Genomic DNA, 24,688 nt, shown 5'->3' on the forward strand with positions numbered 1-24,688 from the left:
GTTCAGCTGTTCTAGTTGTCTTCACTAAGAAGTTTCAAATTACCTAGATTGCTATTATAAAAAACTTTTATGTACGACTTGAAAAGATCTTCAAGACACAACCATTAAATGAAAATACTCAGGCTTCAATACAGTAGATTCACTACAAAATTATTAGTTAATGCAAAAAAATCTACACATTTCTATTCAGTGTAATTACAAATAAAGAAACTACAGAAGATTCTGTTACTGATGGTTTGTCTGACTATGAACACTATAAAAACTCTCCTGATTAAAACAACTAAATATGTGACTCTGAAGGACATTGATTGTCTCTGTGTCCCATTGATTTTTCTCTTAGGTGACTTTCTGCTCGGCTTCTCCTTTGAGCAAAGTGACTGGAGGGAGAAACTTCCACGGTAGGTAAGACTTGGGTTTTGGCCTCAAATAATGTGGAGGTGACTGTTAGTTTTGCCTCTTTTAGGAATTTATATAAATGGGATCGTACAGTATGTGGTCTTTTGTATCTAGCTTCTTTTTTGCGTTATGTTTGTGAGATTTATCCGTATTGTTGTGATAGTAGTTTATTCATTTTCATTGCTGAGTAGTGTTCCGTTGTATGATTAGATCAAATTTATTTACCCGGTCTACTACTGACGTTCGTTTGGGTTGCCTCCAATTTGTGACCGTTACAAATAATGCTCCTGTATACATTGTCGTACATGTCTCCTGGGGCACAGGTACTTGGATGAGTGTTTATCCAGGAATGGGATTACCCCATCGTCAGGTGCACGATATTTGATTCAGTGGATTCTGCAAACAGTTTCCTAAAGTGATTGGGCCGATTTGCACTTCCACCAGTAGTGATGAGAAGTCTTGCTTTTCTACATCAGAAGTTCATAAATATTTTCTGTAAAGGGTCAGACAGTAAATAGTCTAGATTTTGTGAACTATACAGCCTCTGTCGCTGCTATTCAACTCTGGCCTTGCAGCATGAAAGTGGTCCTAGACAATGTATAGACAGGTGATCACAGCTGTGCTCCGATACAGCTGTGTTTGCAAAGCAGTCGGTGGGCTGTGTTTGGTCCATGGGCCATAGTTTACCAATCCTTGTTCTCTGATACATCCTTTCTAATATGTGGTGCTTCAGTCTTTTTAATTTTAGCCATTTTAATTTTTATTTGCAGTTTCCTGAGGAGAAATGAGATGAGCTCCTTTTGAAACACTTCCTCTTTTGCAAAGTTCCTTGTTGAAGTTTTTGGCCCACTGGGTTGCCTGTCTTTTTCTCATTCATCTGTACTAGTTCTTTATACATTTCTGGGTGGACATTCTTTGTTCCATGTACTACAATACTCCTCCCACTGCGTGGCTTGCCATTTCTTTCTCTTCATGATGTTTCTTCATATGACATTAAATTCGGCCTATATTGAAGATTTCTTTCCTTATATTTTCATTGTTTTTTGTTTCTTCTAGTTTACTAAATTCTTATGATGAGTGCTTACCTTTTTAATTTTCAGTCTTGTTTATTTTATAATTTATAGTCTCACTTATTTTCACTTAAGGCTATAAATTTCCTTCAAGAACAGGATTAACTGCATGACCCAACTTTTCCTATTAGTAATTCCATTATGGTTCAGTTCTAAATATTTTCTAACTTCCATTGTGATTTTTCTTTAGCTTATGAATTATTTAGAAATATGTGTGTATGCCAAAAAATATGGGTTTAAAAATCTTTCTTTTTATCATTAATTTAGAAACCAGGTAGGTTAGAAGCTAATTGTATTGTTGTCAGTGAACTTGGGGTGCCACTTCAATTCTTTGGGACTTGTTGAGATGCTGCCTGGTCAATTTTCATGTATGTTCCATGTATGCCTTTAAAAAAATTATAAAGGATGCAATGTTCTATATGTGCCCATTGGGTCAAGCTGGCTGATTGTATTCCAACCTTACTAATTTTGTTTTTTGGCTGGGGAGAGTATTGTAGATCTATCAGTTACTGAGCTATGTTAGAATCTCCCACTATGATGGTGAATTTAGCAATTTCTCCTTGGGTATTTTGTTAATACTAATTTTGTCTCCTTGAGGTAAAGTCTACAGTTAAATACATTGTTTTAGCTCCGTCATCAGGTTCATCTTTCATCAAACAACCCCTAAGATATGTCTTGATCTTCTTTATCTCTGGTGATGCTTCTTTTTCTTTTCCCCTTAATGTCTGTCTTGTCGGATATCGTTTATTTTAGTTGTATTAGCCAGGTATATCTTTTTTCCATGCTGTTTCTTCCAGCTTTTCTGTTATTAGGTTTCAGGTAAGCCTCTTATAAATAGGAAAAGCTGTATATTTTTAAAAATTAAGACAATCTTTTTTAGCTAATGAGTTTGGTTCATTTTCATCTATCAGGTAATATTTATATTTATGAATTTATGCTATTACATCAAGTATCTTCTACTTTTCTTTTTTTTCCCTCTCTTATTGCCTTTTAGGAGACCTGGTTGAGTTTTTCTTTTCTTTCTCATTACTTTTTTTTTTTTCTCTCCCTCTCTCTGGTTTTGGCAGTAAACACTATTTCTAGCCTTTGGAGTTATCCTGGAAATTTAAAGTGAATATTTTTACCTAATATTTGAAGTTAATACAATAATGATTTTTTTCCTTCTGGTTCTCACTATGGTGTCTTATTTCCTTGTGTGTTTTGCGATTTTTTTTTTTAACTATGAGTTTCTATTCTTTAGAACTTTGTGAGGATTCTTTGAGTCCTAAATTCTTCAAAAGATTTGCATTTGCCTTTTCCAGGCATCTTGGGGGAAATTACCAACTTGAGTGGTGGCCAATTTAAAATATTATCTTGGCTGGAGATTTTTGAGATCACCTCGTAGTGTTGATTCAGGTGGCTGCAAATCTACACAAGGGACGGCTTGTGTTTGGGAATATCAGGGGAGATATTTTCCCCTCTAGTAGATTTTGTTTCTGTCCCATTTAGTGGTGTGTATTTTTCCCTAGTTCTCTCTGTTGAGTGTGCAGCCCTTGCTGTTGCGGCTTTACGTGGTTGTCTCCCATATCTTGAAATCCTAGGTTATCCTGACCTTTTCCCGTCCCTTGCACCCCGCTCAGCCCAGTGTCCCAGGCACTTGACTAATTCCCTCAGGGCAAAAGCCAGCTTCAGTCCTTATTTACCTATCTGGAGTCCTACTTTTGTTTAATTTTTTGGTCTCTGAGAATTTCTCATATTGTTTTCATTCCAGTGATACACATAACAACGGCTTTTAAGCGTTATGTGTAGCATATTTAGTTGTTTTAATCAGGAGAGTTTTTATAGGGTTCATAGTCAGACAAACCACCAGTAACAGAATCTTCTGTAGTTTCTTTATTTGTAATTACACGGAATAGAAATGTGTAGATTTTTTTTGCATTAACTAATAATTTTGTAGTGAATCTACTGTATTGAAGCCTGAGTGTTTTCATTTAATGGTTGTGTCTTGAAGATCTTTTCAAGTCGTACATAAAAGTGTTTTTATAATAGCAATCTAGGTAATTTGAAACTTCTTAGTGAAGACAACTAGAACAGCTGAACAAAATATACATAGCATCTGACTGAGAGCCATAGCAAAATAACAAGGTAAAGAAGAATTACCAGGCCAATGCAAAACAGGTTTTTGTCAGCTGAAAAAGCCCTTATTGGAATTTTTAAATGGAAACCTCACCCTAAGACTTTGCTTTCATTTTACTGGTCAAGACAAAATGCATGGAACATGGGAATTTTTATCTTTCTTAGATGTATACATGGTATCCCATGATGTTATTCTGTTTCTAATGAAATGGGAGAATAAATATCCTAGTGAGAGACAATTAGTTACATTCAAAGATTTTTTTCATAAGTTTAAATTTAGGAAATATTTCAAAACCAAAAAAAACTACAAACCTCCTCATTTATGTTGTTGTTGTTTTTTAAAAATATTTATTTATTTATTTATTTGGTTGCACCAGGTCTTAGTTTTGGCAGGCAGGCTCCTTAGTTGCGGCATGCATGTGGGATCTAGTTCCCTGATCAGGGATCGAACCCGGGCCCCCTGTATTGGGAGCGTGGAGTCTTATCCACTATGCCACCAGGGAAGTCCCCTCATTTATGTTTTTATTGGGTTCATCAATTTCAATCATCAAATTAGAGAGAATCAGAACCGATATCACATTTAATTTTAATTACTGATTTTTGTGTTATGTCCTTTGTTGATGTCATCCATGTTTGGTTCATCTTATTATTCATATTACCGTTAACAGCACTTAACCTTAAGTTTGCATCCGAATATTTGCTGAATAGATACACGAAGGAATATGTAATACCAACTCATTTTTTCAGTGGAAATAGAAGGATTTCTGTTCTAAGTTACATATGGTTTCTTCCCTCAAGAAGGTTATAGCTGCTGGTTTAGCTATTCTTAACTTTTTGAGGCAGATATGGAACATTTCAATGCTCTGATGGAAGCAAAGTATCCTCTCCTTAGAAAAATGCACATATGAATTCATACCAAATTTTGCACACAGTTCTAGGGGATTCACAACTACTTGAAATGTCTATTCCTGAATCCCAGCTAAGCAAACTTTCCTCCAGCAAGGTCTTAACCTTGACACATTGGAGGTTTGGGTCTTCCTGTGGTCTAAATGTGTCCCCACGGAATTCATACATTGAAACCCTAACCCCCTAGTTGATGGTATTAGAAGGTGGAGCCTTTGGGAGGTGATTAGGGCTTGAGGGAGGAGCCCTTGTGAGTGGGATTTCTGCCCTCATAAAAACGAGAGAGCCCTCTCACCCCCTTGTGAGGTACACACGTGAGGGCGCAGCAGAAAGACGGCCGTCTATGAACCAGGATGTGAGCTCTCCCCAGACACTGAATCTGCCAGCACCTTGATTTTGGACTCCCAGCCTCCAGAACGGTGAGGAATAAAGTTCTGTTGTTTACGAGCCACCCAGACTGTGGCATCCTGTTATAAGAGCCCGAACAGACTGAGACAGGTGTGTCAATGTGAGGCAAAGGCAGTCCCACCTCCACGATCATGGTGCTGTCAAGACTGTGGCAGTTCCAGATAGGGCGGCAGCTCCTTCCTGCAAAGACCCTAGGATGTTATACTTGTGTGTAGATAAAAATCAAGGCAGTTCACAGTGACTCCTTCCCTCTCACTGGCCCTTGGGAGGTGGAAGTGTATTGTCTTGTTTGTGCCCCTCATCAGACTGTGTCCGCTCTCTTAAGCAGCCTACAAAAACCAGAATTAGGGTGACCATACATCTCGGCTTGCCTGGGACCATCCTGGTTTATATCTGTTGTCTAGTGTCGTTTCGAATAGTGCTTCTTTTTGCTCTCACTCTCAAGAGTGTCCCAGTTAGAACAACAAATTACGTGGTCACCCAACTCAGAGTGAGCAGGCCTCCATCAATTTCTAGCTTTATTTCTTGCCAACCACGTAGATTCCATTCCCCAGCCCCGTCCTTCCCGGATTGGCGGTGTGCTGGCTAACTCTCCTCTTCCTCATCCTCGGTGATCCAGGCTTTGATCTGCCTGATGAGGAGCCAGGACTCTTGAGGTGCTAGCACCAGCAGCCGTATGCAACTCAGCTCCTCCACGGAGCCTTCCTCATAAGACACCATCTGGTCCAAATGTCCTGCCACCATTGGACCTAGCAGCATGTAGCGAGCACAGCCTTTGAAATCCTCCAAGGGGCCGTAGCCCAGTTCCACTTGCCCTTGCTCCTCCTTGTACTGCCTTTGTTTGCCAGACCCTGTCAGCACCTCTATCCGGATGACTTTCTGTGGCTTCTCCAGGACCACTGTCAGGTGGTTGACTTTGACAGGACTAAGGGTGGTGAAGCTCTCCTTGTTCAGAGTGTAGGCGCACTGGGGGACATCGTTCAGCACCGTCACCATGTCCGTGCGGACACTGGCGGTGACGTTGTCTCGTTCACCAAAGACCTTTCCCTTCTCTGCAGGAAAGCACGTGTTCTCGAGCACAGAATCACTGCCCATGTGGTAGACGGCTGAGGAACCGAAACGAACTGGAACGTTCTGGGCCAGGAGAAGACGGAATTCAGAGAGAAGCAAGTGAGTAGGAGTGTCCTTGTGGAAAAGGAGGAAGAGAGAGGTCAAGCGGGGGAGATCGCTGGAGTGGGAAACTTGCCCAGAGAAGCTCAGGCTGGAGAACTCCAGGGTCACCCAAGGTAGCTCTTTCCAGGCTGACAGTGCCCAGTAGACGGTAGAGATAAACCTGGGGACACAGTGAACCCAGTCTTCCAGCATCAGAAAGTTTTCGGAGAGGTTCGCAGCGAAGTGCATGAGGAGGGCGTAGTCCGCCTTCTGCCTGGAGTACGGGGCCTCGCAGGGGGAGGAGTGGCTGGCGTTGTGCAGACCGCCCGGGACAGGGGGGCCGCCAGGCCGGCCACGGACCGCGAGCAGCTGCTGGGCCTCAGTGTGCGCTCGGAAGAGGTCGGAGATATTGGCAGCCGTCTGGCTGAGCCATTCAGGGTCAGAGTCGGACAGGGAGGCCAGCACCACGATGCACTCCGGCTCGGGTCCCGAGGATGCCTGGAACAGGGGCCGCAGGGTGTTCCGGAGGCGGCTCCCGTGGGGCTGCTGCGCTGAGGAGACGCCCACTGTCAGCAGCTCTGGGGGGCGGAGGGGCCGTCCGCACTTCGAGAGGGTGGGGAGGCCCCGGCTCTCTCCCCACACGGCTGCCCCTTACAGTCAGTACCCAATACCCGAGACAAGCTCACACGTCCTCTCCCCGGGGCAGTTGACCTCTGGACAGAAGCAGGGACGTGGTTTTATCTCATCACTGCCGTGAAAGGCTGTTGGGGGGTCCTTATGAAGGACAAGCCTCCCTCTGAGGGGAGAGGCTGCCAGATACCAAAGGAGAGTTTGCTGGCCTTGACCTCAGAGTTCTCTCAGTGGCCATGGATCAACCAGACCTGGGCTGGAGGCTCTCCAGGGACCCGGGTAGACCTGGAGCCCAGGGGTCTGCACCACCACCCTCCGCCCCCTCTGTCCAGGCTTCCCCGCGCTGCCCCCGCAGGGGTCCTCTCCCAGCCGGTCCCCCTTCCCTGAGGGGCCTGTCCCGCGGGGGCCCTGCCTCAGAGCGCCCTCCCCTTCCACCCACCTTCCTCTCCCTGCTTGGAATATGTACCTCGTCTACCTTCTGCCAGTCTGACCAATGCCTGCCTGCCACTTCTCTTTTCCCGGGGAGGGGCTCCAGCCAGGAATTTGTACTTGGCATGTCGGAGCAAAGGGGAGGTTTTCTGCATGTCCTTGAAGGCCTCCAGATGGTTCTTGATTTTGGAGCTGATTTGCTCCTGGTTGAGCTGCCCCAGTATTTTCTTCTTTTCCTCCTGCTTAGAGGAAGATAAGCATCACCCCTGAGCTTTTTCCTTAGATCCCTGGAGTCAACTGAGGGTCAGGTTCCCCTTTCAGGACAGGCCAGGCAAGCCCCTGGATGTGGTCAACCACTATCCCCCCCTCATCACGGGAACACGCAGGGCTTTCTTAAAGGGGTGCTGGGCCCTGGAGTCAGGGGAGGGGCCCCCAGTTCTGTGCGGAATGCCTGCGGGAAGGTCCCGGGCTTATGTTGAGTGAGGACTTGTCGGCCCGCACCGGGGCCCACATCTCCCTCTACTCCACTCTCGGGCTGGCAGATGTCATCTAACTCGGTGCAGACTGTGCTGGGCTGTGGGACAGACACTGAAGGCAGTGCCTGGCCCAGTCCTCAGCTCTAAAGGCCTTTCTTTCGCCCAGTTCTGACCACACACACATTTCTGAACCACCTTCCCACACCTGCCTTATGCTAAGCTCTGGCTGGTCTGAGAAGGATCCTCTGGTCCCGAGCTTCCATGCCGATTTCATACGCAAACACGTGAAGGGGTCACGGTTGCATCTGATGCCAGAAGGCAAGCACAACCTGCATTTACGTTTTGCAGATGAATTCAGCAAGTTAGCAGAAGACTTCCTACAGTGACAGTGTACCCAAGGACATGTGACCTGTGAATCCTGAGCCTGGGGCTTGAGCCTGGTGCTGCCTTTGAAACCCGCCTGCGGGTCACCCCCCAGTTCACCTGCCTTCCCAGGCTCCCTGTGCCTCCCCACAAACTGCTCCTAATCCAACAGCAATAATGACAGATTATAAGCATCCTCTAGCTTTCACAGCTACAAAAATTTCAGAAATTTCAGAGAAGCGTGGGCTCTAGGACCCGCGTGACCTGTGCTGGGCTGGTGTCCTCCACAGGCAGGTGGTGTATTATACATTGGGGAGGAGTTACTTCGGGGCCCTGAGTGCCTGTCCCTGTGTGAGGACGGGAGGGATGACGACTCCGGCTCTGGAGAGGGACACCCCCGAGCACCCCACCCGCCCCCCACAGGTGTCCTGGCAGCTCTCTGCCCTCCCTCCCTCCTCGCCTTTACTCAAACCTTATACGTATTTCAAGGCTGGTCCAACATTTATCTTTTCTCTGACCCTCTCCTGATTTTTCAAGAGCTTTCTTCTTAGAACTTCCACAGTGATTTTAGAGTGTTTGCATAACTGGAGAAACTTCCCCCCCACTGAAGGATTGACAAGTGGTCCAAGCTCAGCCTCAGGGACTCACCAACAATAAACTGTACTTAAGATGCTCTTCATTTTTCTCTTGGAGGAAGAAGCTCAGGAGGATCAAGGTCACGGCAACTGTGATGTATCTCCACAGGCAGTGATGCGTGCTGCCGGGGCCCCGAGCAGCTCTGCAGGGACGTGGCAGGTGTGGTGCTGCGTTCTCTGCTCCCACTTCCTTCCCCCCTCCTCCCCGACGCCACTGCCAAACGACTTCCCTAGCCTTTCCCACCGACGTCGACCTCCCCCTTGCATGTAGCCCCCTCAGGGAAGACAAAGGCCAGGAAGGTTGGTTCTGTTCGGCCTCCACCTTCCTCACCTCCCGTCTGGGCTTCCAGGTGAGACTGGAGCAGCTTCTGTCACTTACCCACTCTTGGAGCAGAGACCCAGCCAGAAGGATGTGTCACCAAGAAGAGGAAAGCAAGGGTTCGGTATTAATCAACCTCAGACCTTAAACTCAAGCCAGAGTCTCCACTTGGGTGTTACTGGCCACTAAATTGGGTCTTGTCTGTTGGTTCCCACTTACTTTTGTGTCTGGTCCTTCCCAGGATTATGGTTGGCAGATTATGAGGTTATGAATCAAGTCAGAGAAACAAAGGGAAACTAGTTAGTATGTGTCTCTCTCCCACCCTGGACTGGTCAGAAGGACGGAAACCTAAAAATGGCTGGAAATTCCTAATCATGTGACGTCTTGACAGGGTTTAGAGTGTTACCTCCGTTGGAGTTTTTTGTCTAAAATGTGGCTTGAGGGTTTATCAGAGAGCAGGGATTTCTATGAAATCAAGGAGAAAAAACTTTAACGCTGCAGGATGGGGGCCCAGAGGGCTCTTCTGAGGCGGCTGAACCTGGGCATCCTCCCAGGAGACCCTGCTTGACAACCGTTGTTCACCTTGAATGGGGGCTTCTCAGCACTCCAGCTTCACAACAAGCACCTGCTTCTGGGTAGAGGGGGATCACGTTTGAAAGCCAGCTTTCCAGGCTTTCATCTCAAACCCAGAAGTTTGGAAATTAACTGTGAGTTTGAATCAAATGGACGAGGTGGGTATTGAACGACCCCTCTCGTTCCTGGAGGGCTCCCAGCCGGCCCCTCCCTCCTGGGCTGCGGTCACGCCTGGCTGCCTGCGGGGTCTCTAAGTCACCACAAATAGGACCTCAAATCTCCAGTTCTCCCTGGGGCCCAGAACTGCCCAGGTGGCCTCTGAAGTTTCCTTGTCTTCTCCTTCTCTGTCCTTTTTCATTACTAAGAATATATTTTAGCTCTTTCTGCTCTCCCCTCCCCACGCTAACATGCTTGGCTAGGCATTAGGCAAAATGTAGATTTGGGGAGGGAGACGCAAGAGGGAGGAGATATGGGGAAAAATGTGTACGTATAACTGATTCACTTTGTTATACAGCAGAAACTAACACACCACTGTGAAGCAATTATACGCCAATAAAGATGTTAAAAAAATGTAGATTTGGCCTTTTACTGAGAAAAGAAGATAATGAGATGACATCATCTCTTGATGTATCAATATTTAGTTTTGTTTAAGGTGTTCAGAATAATAACTTTACTTACATATATTGCAAAATGATTACCACCATAAGTTAACATTCATCTCCTCATATAGATACCAAAAAAAAAAGGAAAAGAAAATTTCCTTGTGATGAGAAGTTTAAAAAAAAATTTATTTATTTATTTTTATTTATTTGGCTGCGCCGGGTCTTAGTTGTGGCACGCGGGATCTTTCAGTTGCAGTGTGTGGGCTCTGAGTTGCGGCATGCGTGATCTAGGGAAAGAAGCCAGGTCCCCTGCATTGGGAGTGTGGAGTCTTAGCCACTGGACCACCCAGGAAGTCCCGTGATGAGAATTTTTAAGATTTACTCTCTCACTAACTTTCAAATATACTATACAGAGAGTTTACTACAGTCCCCACGCTGTACATCACACCCCCAGGACTTATTTATCTTATAGCTGGAAGTTTGTACCTTTTGATCACCTTCCTCCAATCCGTTCTCCCTCCCCCACCGCCTCTGGCAACCACAAGTCTGATCGCTTCTGTGACTGTTATTTATTTATTTCTAGATTTCACACACATGTGAGATCGTACAGAATTTGTTTTTCTCTGTCTATTTCATTTAATATAGTGCCCTCAAGGTGCCCTCTGTCCTTGTCACAAATGGCAGGATTTCCTTCTTTTTATGGCCAAATAGTATTCCATTGTACGTATGTATGTATGTATCTATCTATTTATCTATTTCTTTATCACATTTTCTTTATCCATAATAGTGTTGTTTTGACAAGGCCATCTACCTAAAAACTGTAGCCTTCTAACAGGGCATAACTTTTTTTTTTTGATTTATTTTATTTATTTATGGCTGTGTTGGGTTTTCGCCTCTGTGCGAGGGCTTTCTCTAGTTGTGGCAAGCAGGGGCCACTCTTCATTGCGGTGCGCGGGCCTCTCACTATCGCGGCCTCTCTTGTTGCGGGGCACAGGCTCCAGATGCGCAGGCTCAGCAATTGTGGCTCATGGGTCCAGTTGCTCCGTGGCATGTGGGATCTTCCCAGACCAGGGCTCGAACCCACGTCCCCTGCATCGGCAGGCAGACTCCCAACCACTGCGCCACCAGGGAAGCCCAGGGCATAACTTTTTGAACTAAAAACTTTTCTCCTCCCCCTCTCTTCCCCACTTTGAATCTTCTTCCAATTTTTGCTCTTTTTCCCCCTCCCTCTTTCTCCTCTGGGAACCAAAAAACAAAAAATCAAACAAACAAAAACTATTCAAAGTTTTGTATTGAAGTTAGGATGGTTAGAGAAGATCTAAAACTTTTTTTTTGAATTAACAGTTATGTGTAACCTTGATGTACAATTTATTATTTTTTCTTTTTATGGTCAGTGATTTTTAAAATCCTGTTTAAGAAATCTTGTATACTACAGGGTTGCAAAGATATTCTCTTATGTTTCTTTCTAGAAGCTTTACAATTTTGGTTTCTCCCACCAGCTTTATTGAGGTACAGCTGACAAATAAAAATTATATATAAAGTGTACAACTTGATATTTTGATGCACATTTACATCGTGAAATAATCACCACCATCTACATAGCATACCCATCGCCTCTCATGGTTACCATTTCCTTCTTTCCTTCCTTCTCTCTCTCTTCTTTTCTCTTCTCTTCTTTTGTTTTCTTTCTTTTGTTATTAATCTTAAGACCCTTAAGATCTACCCTCTTAGCAAATTTCATGTATAAAATACAGCATTGTTAACTATATTCACATTGCTGCACATTAGATCTCCAAAGCTTATGAATCTTCGCATCCTTTGATAAGATCTCCGCACTTCTCCCGTCCCCCGGCCCCTGGCAACCAACATTCTACTCTTTGCCTCTCTGAGGTTCATTATTTTAGATTTTACGTATAAATGAGATCATGCAATGTTTGTCTTTCTGTGTCTGGCTTATTTCACTTAGCATAATGTCCTCCCAGTTCATCCATGTTGTCACAAATGGCAGGATTTCCACCTTTTTAAAGGCTGCACAATACTTCACAGTATATCTTTATACACCACATCTTCTTTATCCATTCCTCTGTCAATGGACATTTAGGTTGTTTCCTGCCTTGGCATTGTGAAGAGTGCTGCTATGAACATGGGAGTGCAGATGTATTTTGGATAACCTGATTCCAATTCCTTTGGATATATAAGTACCAAGAAGTGGGATTGCTGGATCAGAAGTTAGTTCTATTTTTAATTTTTTGAGGAACTCCCATAATAGCTAATAGCTAATTTATGTTCCCACTAACCGTGTACAAGCGTTCACTCTTCCCCACATCCTCACCAACGCTTATCTTTAAAAAAAAAAATTTAGTGAAAGCAATTCTAACAGAAGTGAGGTGATATCTCATTGTGGTTTTGGTTTGAATTTCCCTGATGGTTGGTGACGTTGAGTATCTTTTCATGTACCTGTTGGTCACTTGTATGTCTTCTTTTGAGAAATGTCTATTAAGGTCCTTTGTCCATTTTTAATTGGGTTATTTTTTTCTGCTATGGGTTTCAATGAGTCCCTTATATATTTTGGATATTAACCCCTTTCAGATAAATATCTTGCAAATAAACATTTTCTCCTATTCAGTAGGCTGCCTTTTCATTTTGTTGATGGTTTCCTTCACTGTGAAGAATATAGTGTTAGTTTTTACCTTTAGGTCTGCATTCATCTCAAATTCATATTTGCATATGGAGTGAGGTAGAGGTTGAGGTTCATTTTTTTTGCACTGATATCCAGTTGTTTCAGCACCATTTTTGGAAAACAGCTTCCCTTGCCTTCTGAATTACCTTGGCATCTTGTCAAAATCCAGTAATGTGTAAGCCTGAGGCTATTTTTACTCTATGTAGTTCCACCGATCTATCTATCTGTACTACGCTGTGAATAGTATCACATCGTCTCCCCTCCCCCCAGCTCTGAGGTCATAATGATGGTCTCCTGTGTGTTCTTCTTGAAGTTATGCAGGATGGAGTTTTCAGTATGAACGTGTGTTGCGGTTTCAGTCATGCTAGCTTTCTCATGTGGATGACCACACATCCTGGTGCTGTTTACTCTCCCCAGGCATTTGCAGCACCATCTCTATGATAAATCAGGTTTCTCTACATCCTTATTTCTCGGGGATGGTTTTCTAACCTTGTGCCTAAACCATGCCATTTTGATTAGAATAATTTATTATTTTCTTTTAGTTTTAAAGTCAGCTCTATTGACATATAACTTACAAACTATTTTTAGCGTACAGTTCATTGAATTTTAACAAATGTGTACAGTAATGGAACCACCGTTACCATCCTCAAGATATAGAGCAGTCCTGTCCCCCTGGAAAGCTGCTTTGTGGTCCTTTATTGTCAATCTCTGTCCTCCCCTGTTCCCCCCACCCCCAGTCCCAGAAAACCACTGATAAGGTTTCTATCAGTATAGTTTGCCTTTTCTACAATTTATTTATGTTTATCTCTTTATGACTTCTGATGAACATTTGAGTTGTTTCAGCTTTTGGCTACAATGAATAAAGCTGCTCTAAAAATTCATGGGCAAGTTTTTGGGTAAGTAAGAGTGGGACGGCTGGTTTGTGTGGTAGGTACAGATTTAATTTTGTAAGAAACGGCCAGGCTGTTTTGCAGACTGGCTGCACCACTTTGCATTCCCACCAGCAACGCTCATCCACATATTTGGCAACACTTGGTATTTCAGTCCTTCAGTTTTAACCATTCTAGCAGGTGTGTGCTGGTATCTCACTGTGGATTTTTCCCGTTTGTAAATTAAGATATAATTTACACATGGTAAAATCACCTTTAGAGTTCTGTAACTTTTTTTTTAATTTTTAAATTAAATTTAATTTTTTTAATACAGCAGGTTCTTATTAGTCATCAATTTTATACACATCAGTGTATACATGTCAATCCCAATCTCCCAATTCATCCCACCACCACACCCACCGCCCCGCGGCTTTCCCCCCTTGGTGTCCATACATTTGTTCTCTACATCTGTGTCTCAATTTCTGCCCTGCAAACCGGTTCATCTGTACCATTTTTCTAGGTTCCACATATGTGCATTAATATACGATATTTGTTTTTCTCTTTCTGACTTACTTCACTCTGTATGACAGTCTCTAGATCTATCCACGTCTCAACAAATGACCCAAATTCGTTCCTTTTTATGGCTGAGTAATACTCCATTGTATATATGTACCACAACTTCTTTATCCATTCATCTGTCGATGGGCATTTACGTTGCTTCCAGGACCTGGCTATTGTAAATAGTGCTGCAAGGAACATTGGGGTGCATGTGTCTTTTTGAATTATGGTTTTCTCTGGGTATATGCCCAGCAGTGGGATTGCTGGATCATATGGTAATTTTATTTTTAGTTTTTTAAGGAACCTCCATAATGTTCTCCATAGTGGCTGTATCAATTTACATTCCCACCAACAGTGCAAGAGGGTTCCCTTTTCTCCACACCCTCTCCAGCATTTGTTGTTTGTAGATTTTCTGATGATGCCCATTCTAACTGGTGTGAGGTGGTACCTCATTGTAGTTTTGATTTGCATTTCTCTAATAATTAGTGATGTTGAGCATCTTTTCATGTGCTTCTTGGCCATCTGTATGTCTTCTTTGGAGAAATGTCTATTTAGATCTTCTGCCCATTTTTGGATTGGGTTGTTTGTTTTTTTAATATTGAGCTGCATGAGCTGTTTATATATTTTGGAGATTAATCCTTTGTCCATTGATTCGTTTGCAAATATTTTCTCCCATTCTGAGGGTTGTCTTTTCGTCTTGTTTATGGTTTCCTGTGCTGTGCAAAAGCTTTTAAGTTTCATTAGGTCCCATTTGTTTATTTTTGTTTTTATTTCCATTTCTCTAGGAGGTAGGTCAAAAAAGATCTTGCTGTGATTTATGTCAAAGAGTGTTCTTCCTATGTTTTCCTCCAAGAGTTCTATAGTGTCCGGTCTTACATTTAGGTCTCTAATCCATTTTGAGTTTGTTTTTATGTATGGTGTTAGGGAGTGTTCTAATTTCATTCTTTTGCATGTAGCTGTCCAGTTTTCCCAGCACAACTTATTGAAGAGACTGTCTTTTCTCCATTGTATGTCCTTGCCTCCTTTGTCATAGATTAGTTGACCATAGGTGCATGGGTTTATCTCTGGTCTTTGCATCTTGTTCCATTGATCTATGTTTCTGTTTTTGTGCCAGTACCATATTGTCTTGATTAATGTAGCTTTGTAGTATAGTCTGAAGTCAGGGAGTCTGATTCCTCCAGCTCCATTTTTTTGCCTCAAGACTGCTTTGGCTATTCGGGGTCTTTTGTGTCTCCATACAAATTTTAAGATTTTTTGTTCTAGTTCTGTAAAAAATGCCATTGGTAATTTGTTAGGGATTGCATTGAATCTGTAGATTGCTTTGGGTAGTATAGTCATTTTCACAATATTGATTCTTCCAATCCAAGAACATGGCATATCTCTCCATCTGTTGGTATCATCTTTAATTTCTTTCATCAGTGTCTTATAGTTTTCTGCATACAGGTCTTTTGTCTCCCTAGGTAGGTTTATCCCTAGGTATTTTATTCTTTTTGTTGCAATGGTAAATGGGAGTGTTTCCTTAATTTCCCTTTCAGATTTTTCATCATTAGTGTATAGGCATGCAAGAGATTTCTGTGCATTAATTTTGTATCCTGCAGCTTTACCAAATTCATTGATTAGCTCTAGTAGTTTTCTGGTGGCATCTTTAGGATTCTCTATGTATAGTATCATGTCATCTGCAAACAGTGACAGTTTTACTTCTTCTTTTCCAATTTGGATTCCTTTTATTTCTTTTTCTCCTCTGATTGCCGAGGCTAGGAGTTCCAAAACTATGTTGAATAATAGCAGTGAGAGTGGACATCCTTGTCTCGTTCCTGATCTTAGAGGAAATGCTTTCAGTTTTTCACCATTGAGAATGATGTTTGCTGTAGGTTTGTCGTGTATGGCCTTTATTATGTTAAGGTAGGTTCCCTCTATGCCCACTTTCTGGAGAGTTTTTATCATAAATGGGTGTTGAATTTTGTCAAAAGCTTTTTCTGCATCTATTGAGATGATCATATGGTTTTTCTTCTTCAATTTGTTAATATGATGTATCACGTTGATTGATTTGCATATATTGAAGAATCCTTGCATCCCTGGGATAAATCCCACTCGATCGTGGTGTATGATCCTTTTAATGTGTTGTTGGATTCTGTTTGCTAGTATTTTGTTGAGGATTTTTGCATCTATATTCATCAGTGATATTGGTCTGTAATTTTCTTCTTTTGTAGTATCTTTGTCTGGTTTTGGTATCAGGGTGGTGGTGGCCTCACAGAATGAGTTTGGGAGTGTTCCTTCCTCTGCCGTTTTTTGGAAGAGTTTGAGAAGGATGGGTGTTGGCTCTTCTCTAAATGTTTGACAGAATTCACTTGTGAAGCCATCTGGTCCTGGACTTTTGTTTGTTGGAAGATTTTTAATCACAGTTTCAATTTCATTACTTGTGATTGGTCTGCTCATATTTTCTATTTCTTCCTGGTTCAGTCTTGGAAGGTTATACCTTTCTAAGAATTTGTCCATTTCTTCCAGGTTGTCCATTTTATTGGCATAGAGTTGCTTGTAGTAGTCTCTTAGGATGCTTTGTATTTCAGTGGTGTCTGTTGTAACTTCTCCTTTTTCATTTCTAATTTTATTGATTTGAGTCCTCACCCTCTTTTTCTTGATGAGTCTGGCTAATGGTTTATCAATCTTGTTTATCTTCTCAAAGAACCAGCTTTTAGCTTTATTGATCTTTGCTATTGTTTTCTTTGTTTCTATTTCATTTATTTCCGCTCTGATTTTTATGATTTCTTTCCTTCTGCTAACTTTGGGTTTTGTTTGTTCTTCTTTCTCTAGTTCCTTTAGATGTAAAGTTAGATTGTTTATTTGAGATTTTTCTTGTTTCTTGAGGTAGGCTTGTATTGCTGTAAACTCCCCTCTTAGAACTGCTTTTGCTGCATCCCATAGGTTTTGGATCGTCGTGTTTTCATTGTCATTTGTCTCTAAGTATTTTGTGATTTCCTCTTTGATTTCTTCAGTGATCTCTTGGTTGTTTAGTAACGTATTGTTTAGCCTCCATGTGTTTGTGTTTTTTACGTTTTTTCCCCTGTAATTCATTTCTAATCTCATAGTGTTGTGGTCAGAAAAGATGCTTGATATGATTTCAATTTTTAAATATTTACTGAGGCTTGATTTGTGACCCAAGATGTGATCTATCCTGGAGAATATTCCATGCGCACTTGAGAAGAAAGTGTAATCTGCTGTTTTTGAATGGAATGTCCTATAAATATCAATTAAATCTATCTGGTCTATTGTGTCATTTAAAGCTTGTGTTTCCTTATTAATTTTTCTGTTTGGATGATCTGTCCATTGGTGTAAGTGAGGTGTTGAAGTCCCCCACTATTATTGTGTTACTGTCGATTTCCTCTTTTATAGCTGTTAGCAGTTGCCTTATGTATTGAGGTGCCCCTATGTTGGGTGCATATACATTTATAACTGTTATATCTTCTTCTTGGATTGATCCCTTGATCATTATGTAGTGTCCTTCCTTGTCTCTTGTAACATTCTTTATTTTAAAGTCTATTTTATCTGATATGAGTATTGCTATTCCAGCTTTCTTTTGATATCCCTTTGCATGGAATATCTTTTTCCATCCCCACACTTTCAGTCCATGTGTCCCTAGATCTGAAGTGGGTCTCTTGTAGACAGCATATATATGGGTCTTGTTTTTGTATCCATTCAGCCTGTCTGTGTCTTTTGGTTGGAGCATTTAATCCATTTACATTCAAGGTGATTATCAATATGTATGTTCCTATTACCATTTTCTTAATTGATTTGGGTTTGTTTTTGTGGGTCTTTTTCTTCTCTTGTGTTTCTTGCCTAGAAAGGTTCCTTTAGCATTTGTTGTAAAGCTGGTTTGGTGGTGCTGAATTCTCTTAGCTTTTGCTTGTCTGTAAAGCTTTTGATATCTCCATCGAATCTGAATGAGATCCTTGCCGGGTAGAGTAATCTTGGTTGTAGGTTCTTCCCTTTCATCACTTTAAATATATCATGCCACTGCCTTCTGGCTTGTAGAGTTTCTGCTGAGACATCAGCTGTTAACTTTATGGGAGTTCCCTTGTATGTTATTTGTCGTTTTTCCCTCTCTGTTTTCAATAATTTTTCTTTGTCTTTAATTTTTGTCAGTTCGATTACTATGTGTCTTGGCATGTTTCTCCTTGGGTTTATCCTGCCTGGGACTCTCTGCGTTCCCTGGACTTGGGTGGCTATTTCCTTTCCCATGTTAGGGAAGTTTTCGACTCTAATCTCTTCAAATATTTTCTTGGGTCCTTTCTCTCTCTCTTCTCCTTCTGGGACCCCTATAATGCGAATATTGTTGCATTTAATATTGTCCCAGAGGTCTCTTGGGCTGTCTTCATTTCTTTTCATTCTTTTTTCTTTAGTCTGTTCCGCAGCAGTGAATTCCACCATTCTGTCTTCCAGGTCACTTATCCGTTCTTCTGCCTCAGTTATTCTGCTATTGATTCCTTCTAGTGTAGTTTTCATTTCAGTTATTGTATTGGTCATCTCTGTTTGTTTGTTCTTTAATTCTTCTAAGTCTTTGTTAATCATTTCTTGCATCTTCTCAATCTTTGCCTCCATTCTTATTCCGAGGTCCTGGATCATCTTCACTATCATTATTCTGAATTCTTTTTCTGGAAGGTTGCCTATCTCCACTTCATTTAGTTGTTTTTCTGGGTTTTTATCTTGTTCCTTCATCTGGTACATAGCCCTCTGCTTTTTCATCTTGTCTATCTTTCTGTGAATGTGGTTTTTGTTCCACAGGCTGCAGGATTGTAGTTCTTCTTGTTTCTGCTGTCTGCCCTCTGGTGGATGAGGCTATCTAAGAGGCTTGTTCAGGTTTCCTGATGGGAGGGACTGGTGGTGGGTAGAGTTTGGTGTTGCTCTGGTGGGCAGAGCTCAGTAAAACTTTAATCCGTTTGACTGCTGATGGGTGGAGCTGGGTTCCCTCCCTGTTGGTTGTTTGGCCTGAGGCAACCCAACAGTGGAGCCTACCTGGGCTCTTTGGTAGGGCTAATGGCAGACTCTGGGAGGGCTCACACCAAGGATTACTTCCCAGAACTTCTGCTGCCAGTGTTCTTGTCCCCACGGTGAGCCACAGCCACCCCCCGCCTCTGCAGGAGACCCTCCAACACTAGGTAGGTCTGGTTCAGTCTCCCCTGGGGTCACTGCTCCTTCCCCTGGGTCCCGATGTGCACACTTCTTTGTGTGTGCCCTCCAAGAGTGGAGTCTCTGTTTTCCCCAGTCCTGTCAAAGTCCTGCAGTCAAATCCCACTAGCCTTCAAAGTCTGATTCTCTAGGAATTCCTCCTTCTGTTGCCGGACACCCAGGTTGGGAAGCCTGACGTGGGGCTCAGAACCTTCACTCCAGTGGGTGGACTTCTGAGGTGTAAGTGTTCTCCAGTCTGTGAGTCACCCAACCAGCAGTTATGGGATTTGAGAGCGCCGAATCCTAACCACTAGACCACCAGGGAAGGTATGGGATTTGATTTTGCTGTGATTGCGCTCCTCCTACCATCTCATTGTGGCTTCTCCTTTGTCTGTAGATGTGGGGTATCTTTTTTGGTGAGTTCCAGTGTCTTCCTGTCGATGATTGTCCAGCAGCTGTCCAGTTGTGATTCTGGTGTTCTCATAAGAGGGAATGAGAGCACCTCCTTCTACTCCGTCATCTTGTTTCAGGCTCCTCTTTGTCCAGCTGATGGATTTAAGGTCGGGTCATGTGATTTAAAAACCAGTGACAGGGGACTTCCCTGGTGGCACAGTGGTTAAGAATCTGTCTGCCAATGCAGGGGACACGGGTTCAAGCCCTGGTCGGGGAAGATCCCACATGCTGTGGAGCAACTAAGCCCGTGCACCACAAATACTGAAGCCTGCTCTCTAGAGCCCGCGTGCCACAGCTACTGAGCCTGCATGCTTAGAGCCCGTGCTCCTCAACAAGAGAAGCCACCGCAATGAGAAGCCTGTGCACCACAACGAAGAGTAGCCCCCGCTCACCACAGCTAGAGAAAGCCCGTGCGCAGCAACAAAGACCCAAGGCAACCAGGAAAAAAAAAAAAAAGTGGCAGCTGATTGATTTAAATCCCGGTCATATGATATGAGGCGGGGTGCTAAAAACTTCTTTTTCATCTCTGGCTCGGAATATCATATTTATAACTTGGTTTTTCTTATGACTTAGAAAATGAGCTGTCTCTCCTTGGAATCATCAGGCGAAAAATACAGTATTTCAGGTTCATTCTTGAAGCTAACTTCTCACGGTTAAGGTGTATTGACTAAAAGATCTTCCTTCTCCAAGAGATTCTAAACCTCTGTAGGACACTTCATTGTAATTGGAGAAAAAAGAAGAATGAAATCAGGCCAGCAGCTGCAGGAGGCCAAGGCAGCCCCCAGGACTAGGGAAGGAGGAGGAGGAAGGGCTGAGAGTTGCCATTAGAGCAGACAACCTCCAGAGGGCGCTGAAGCACCGGCAGAGCCCACCTGCCACTCCCAGTTTGGCACTCCAGGGTCAGATTTGGGTTTGGAGATGGGGTTGCTGTAACCCCAAGGAGGTGAGCAGAGAGGAGGAGTTGATTACCGGTCTCCTCTGACTCTCTGGTCCAAATTGCCTGGCTTCACAGGGGGGACAGAGTTTTGCTTTCAGCATCCGATGGGGCACTTCCAGGCTGGTCCGTTTGCCCAGTGGCCCGCCAGCCTGACAGTCTGTCTGCGGTGTGACTGCCCTTTGTTTCTCCAGAAGCTGTACATCAGGGGGTGCGCAGGTGCGGGCGCCTATCCACCCCTCACCCCAAGGGGGACGGCACCCTCCCTGGCTGTACCCTATGATCATCAGGTACTTGAAATGACTGCAAGTTTTTTGACTTCAAGGAGAAGCCCACATAACCGCTTCTGCCTCATAATGTGTGGGATTCACTATAATGGAAGGACATTATAAAGAACAGGTAGAAAACTCATCTGTCGGTCTCCATGTAGTTTTTTTTTTTTAATTTTTATAGCTACTTTATTTATTTATTTCTTTTATTTTTGGCTGTGTTGGGTCTTCAGTTCTTGCGAGGGCTTTCTCTAGTTACGGCAAGTGGGGGCCACTCTTCATCGCGGTGCATGGACCGCTCTTCATCGCGGTGCGCGGGCCTCTCACTATCGCGGCACCTCCCGTTGCGGGGCACAGGCTCCAGACGCGCAGGCTCAGTAGTTGTGGCTCACGGGCCCAGCTGCTCCGTGGCATGTGGGATCTTCCCAGACCAGGGCTCGAACCCGTGTCCCCTGCATTAGCAGGCAGATTCTCAACCACTGCGCCACCAGGGAAGCCCCTCCATGTAGTTTATTTTGCATGAATCCCTCCTACACAAGTAGATAGCAGAGGATTATTTTTGTTCCTGTGTGTGTAGTTGTGGCAGAGGATGTAGGTATGGTGATTTGAAGCCCTTAAAGAAATATTCTCAGAACTCTCAAGACTTCTCTCGATTGGAACCGAAAGAGACCTGGAAAAGGAGGAAAAGAAAAGGAAGAGGGAGAAAGAACGACTGTTTCTCAATAAATTCACCGTCTTGGTTGATCTGTCTTCTCATTTCTTCAGTGTTCCTTTCTTCCCCTTTTATTCCCTTCATCTGTGATGCGAGGACTATCTTTAATATATATATATATATTTTAAAAAAATTTTAATTAATTAATTTATTACTTTTGGCTGTGTTGGGTCTTCGTTTCTGTGCGAGGGTTTTCTCTAGTTGCGGCGAGTGGGGACCACTCTTCATCGTGGTGCGCGGGCCTCTCACTGTCGCGGCCTCTCCCGTTGCGGAGCACAGGCTCCAGACGTGCAGGCTCAGTAGTTGTGGCTCACGGGCCTAGTTGCTTCGTGGCATGTGGGATCCTCCCGGACCGGGGCACGAACCCGTGTCCCCTGCATTGGCAGGCGGATTCTCAACCACTGCGCCACCAGGGAAGCCCATTCTCTTGAGTTCTTTGATCATCTTTACAATCATTACCTTGAACTCTTTCTTGAGTAGATTGGCTATCTCCACTTCACTTAGATCTTCTTCTGGGTTCTTATCTTGTTCCTTCATTTGGATCATGTTTCTGTGTCACCTCATTTTTCTTAACTTGCTGTTTTTATTGCTACGTATGTAGTAGGTTCGTTACATTTCCTGACCTTGGGGAAGTGGCCTTTTGTAGGAGAGGTCCTATGTGTCCCAGCAGCCCAGTGTCCCCTGGTCACTAGAACTATATGTTCTAGGTGTACCCCCTATGTGGGCTGCTTGGGCTCTTCTGTTGTGGTGGGCTGACTACTGTGGGTGGTCTGGTAGGCTTGGCTGCCCCCAGACTGCTTGTTTGCCAGGCTCTGCCTTGTATGGAGGCTGTCTGTGCTGCTTGGTGAGACTAAATCATAAGGCAGCTGGCTGCACAACTCTGGGGGACACCAAATCTAGTGCTGGTTCTCTTATGGGTAGAACTGCAGTCCAGGTGATGTCAGGGCTAGTGCCCAGTCACTGGTTCTGGAACTATGCTGGCTACTGGGAGGAAGAGACAGGTCCTGCGTTCTGGCTGCAGGGCCCAGGAGTCGCAGAGTTGGTGTTGGATCACGGTTCCTGACACAGCTATCTGCAGGGTCTGGGGTATCCCTAATCTTGTGTTGGCATTCTGATGGGCAGGGTCAGGTCCCAGCTGAGTCCATGGCTGCTTCTGGCCTACAAGTGAGTGTTCTGGTCACACAGGCTGCTGGGCTGTGGTATTCCTGGAGCTGGTGTGTGCCTGTTGGTGTATGAGGCTGATCCCAATGCTAGAGCAGGTTTGCTGTTGGGTAGGTCCAAGCTCCATCCAGTCCCTGTGCAGTTATCACCTGCCGATGGTGAGGCTGACTCCAAGGCCAGAGCAGGCTCACTTGTCAGAGGGGCCAGGGACTCTGGGGCTGGTGCCTGTCCACTGAGGTGTGGAGGCTGGTCCTGGGGCTTTTGGTGGCTGGGCCCATGTCCAGGGGCAGCTGTGCATTGAGAGGGTCTGAAGGCAGCCTGTTTGCTGGTGGATGGGGCTATGCCCCTGCTCAGTTAGTTGCTTGGCCTGCAGCATCCTAGTACTTGTGTCTATAGTCTGGTGGAAATGGGTAGGGCTCGATCCTGAGGCTGATAAGCTAGAGGGAGGATTCTGAAATTATGCTTGCTGGTACCAGCATCCACGAGGTAGAAGGAGCTCCCCCGAATGGCTGCTGCCTGTGTCTCTGTCACTGAGGCTGTGCTATAGTTGCCTCTTGCCTCTCTGAGAGACTCTCCAAGATCAGGTGGTAGGTGTGACCCGGGATCCTTTCAAATGACTGCTTCTGTTCTGATTCTCGGATCATGTGGGATTTTGTGAGCATCTTTTAAGAGTGGAATCTCTATTTCCCACAACTCTCTGGCTCTCTGGAAAATAAGCACTACTGGTCTTCAAAGCCCAACTTTCTAGGAACTCTTCTTTCCAGAACAGGATCCCTGGGCTTGGGAGCCTGATGTTGGCTTCATACACCTTGCTATCTGGGAGCACCTCTGAAATTGTAATTATTCTCCCATTTGTGGGTCACCCACCTGCTGGTATGGGTCTTGACTCTATTGAGATTTTGCCCTTCCTTCCTGTCTTGTCGAGGTGCCTTCCTTATGTCTTTAGCTGTAAGACATCTTTTATGGTAGGTCCCAGCCTTTTTCATCAATTGCTGTTCTGTAAACTGTTGTGACTTTGGTGTGCCCATGAGAGGCATCAAGCTCTGGGTCTTTCTATGCCACCATCTTGGACAATCTCTCCACTTCATTCTTAAATCATGTTATTTAATTTTTCATAGTATCCTATTTGGTTTGTGACAGTTTGAAATTTATTATAACTCATGTTTACTTGTCTGTTTTAAAAAATTGAATAGTGCGTTCATTCATTTTGAAATGAAGGTAGTGACCTGTGAATTTCCATACCTCAAGGATAATCAAGGATATGACAAAAGCCTTTTCTACCTGTGTTACCCTCAAACTCTGCACCCCACCCCAGCCTGGGGATTAACCTCTTGCACCCATGCTCACCCTCTCTTTTTGGACTGTTAACCATCATTGCATCTGTATGTGTGTTGACAAAGTGAATTATAGTCTTTCCAGGTTTTTTTTTTTTTTTTGCTTTAGGGAATAGTCCTACTATGAATGTACATTTACTGGTCTGCTGAAGTTCAGATATAAACCTGTCAAGCACATTACCAGAATTGGAATTGCTTGTATATACACTTTGATAAATTTTAGAGACAGTGGTAGAACAGAATTAAATTGTATTTCAAATCCCAAAATATTCTCACACCATGAAAACCCTTCCCTTTTTAATATATTTGTGTGTGGTTTATCTTTATGCCGTACTATATTTCCCAGAGGTGAGTAAATGTTATGTTTCTTGCTAAAACGTTTACTCTGCTGTTCAAAGTCAGGCTTTTAGTGGTTTTAGCATGATCATATTTCCATGAACTCGCAAGTACAAGATCTTCTCTCACACTGTCTTTTACTCCCTGC

General features: G+C 43.7%; 1 protein-coding gene across 1 annotated transcript; it reads right to left on the bottom strand.

Moving 5' to 3' along the window:
• Positions 1-5,477: 5,477 nt before the first annotated feature.
• Positions 5,478-9,442, bottom strand: LOC130705713 (alpha-1,3-mannosyl-glycoprotein 4-beta-N-acetylglucosaminyltransferase-like protein MGAT4E). The gene is made up of 4 exons (XM_057534136.1): positions 9,435-9,442; positions 8,591-8,720; positions 7,183-7,342; positions 5,478-6,622 (listed from the first exon to the last, which is right to left on the bottom strand). Exons 1-4 carry the CDS (start codon positions 9,440-9,442, stop codon positions 5,478-5,480), a joined length of 1,443 nt encoding a protein of 480 aa, XP_057390119.1.
• Between the last annotated feature and the right edge of the window lie 15,246 nt (positions 9,443-24,688).

Source organism: Balaenoptera acutorostrata, chromosome 1 (genome assembly GCF_949987535.1).
Source record: "Balaenoptera acutorostrata chromosome 1, mBalAcu1.1, whole genome shotgun sequence".
In the NCBI taxonomy this organism is placed as follows: domain Eukaryota; kingdom Metazoa; phylum Chordata; class Mammalia; order Artiodactyla; family Balaenopteridae; genus Balaenoptera; species Balaenoptera acutorostrata.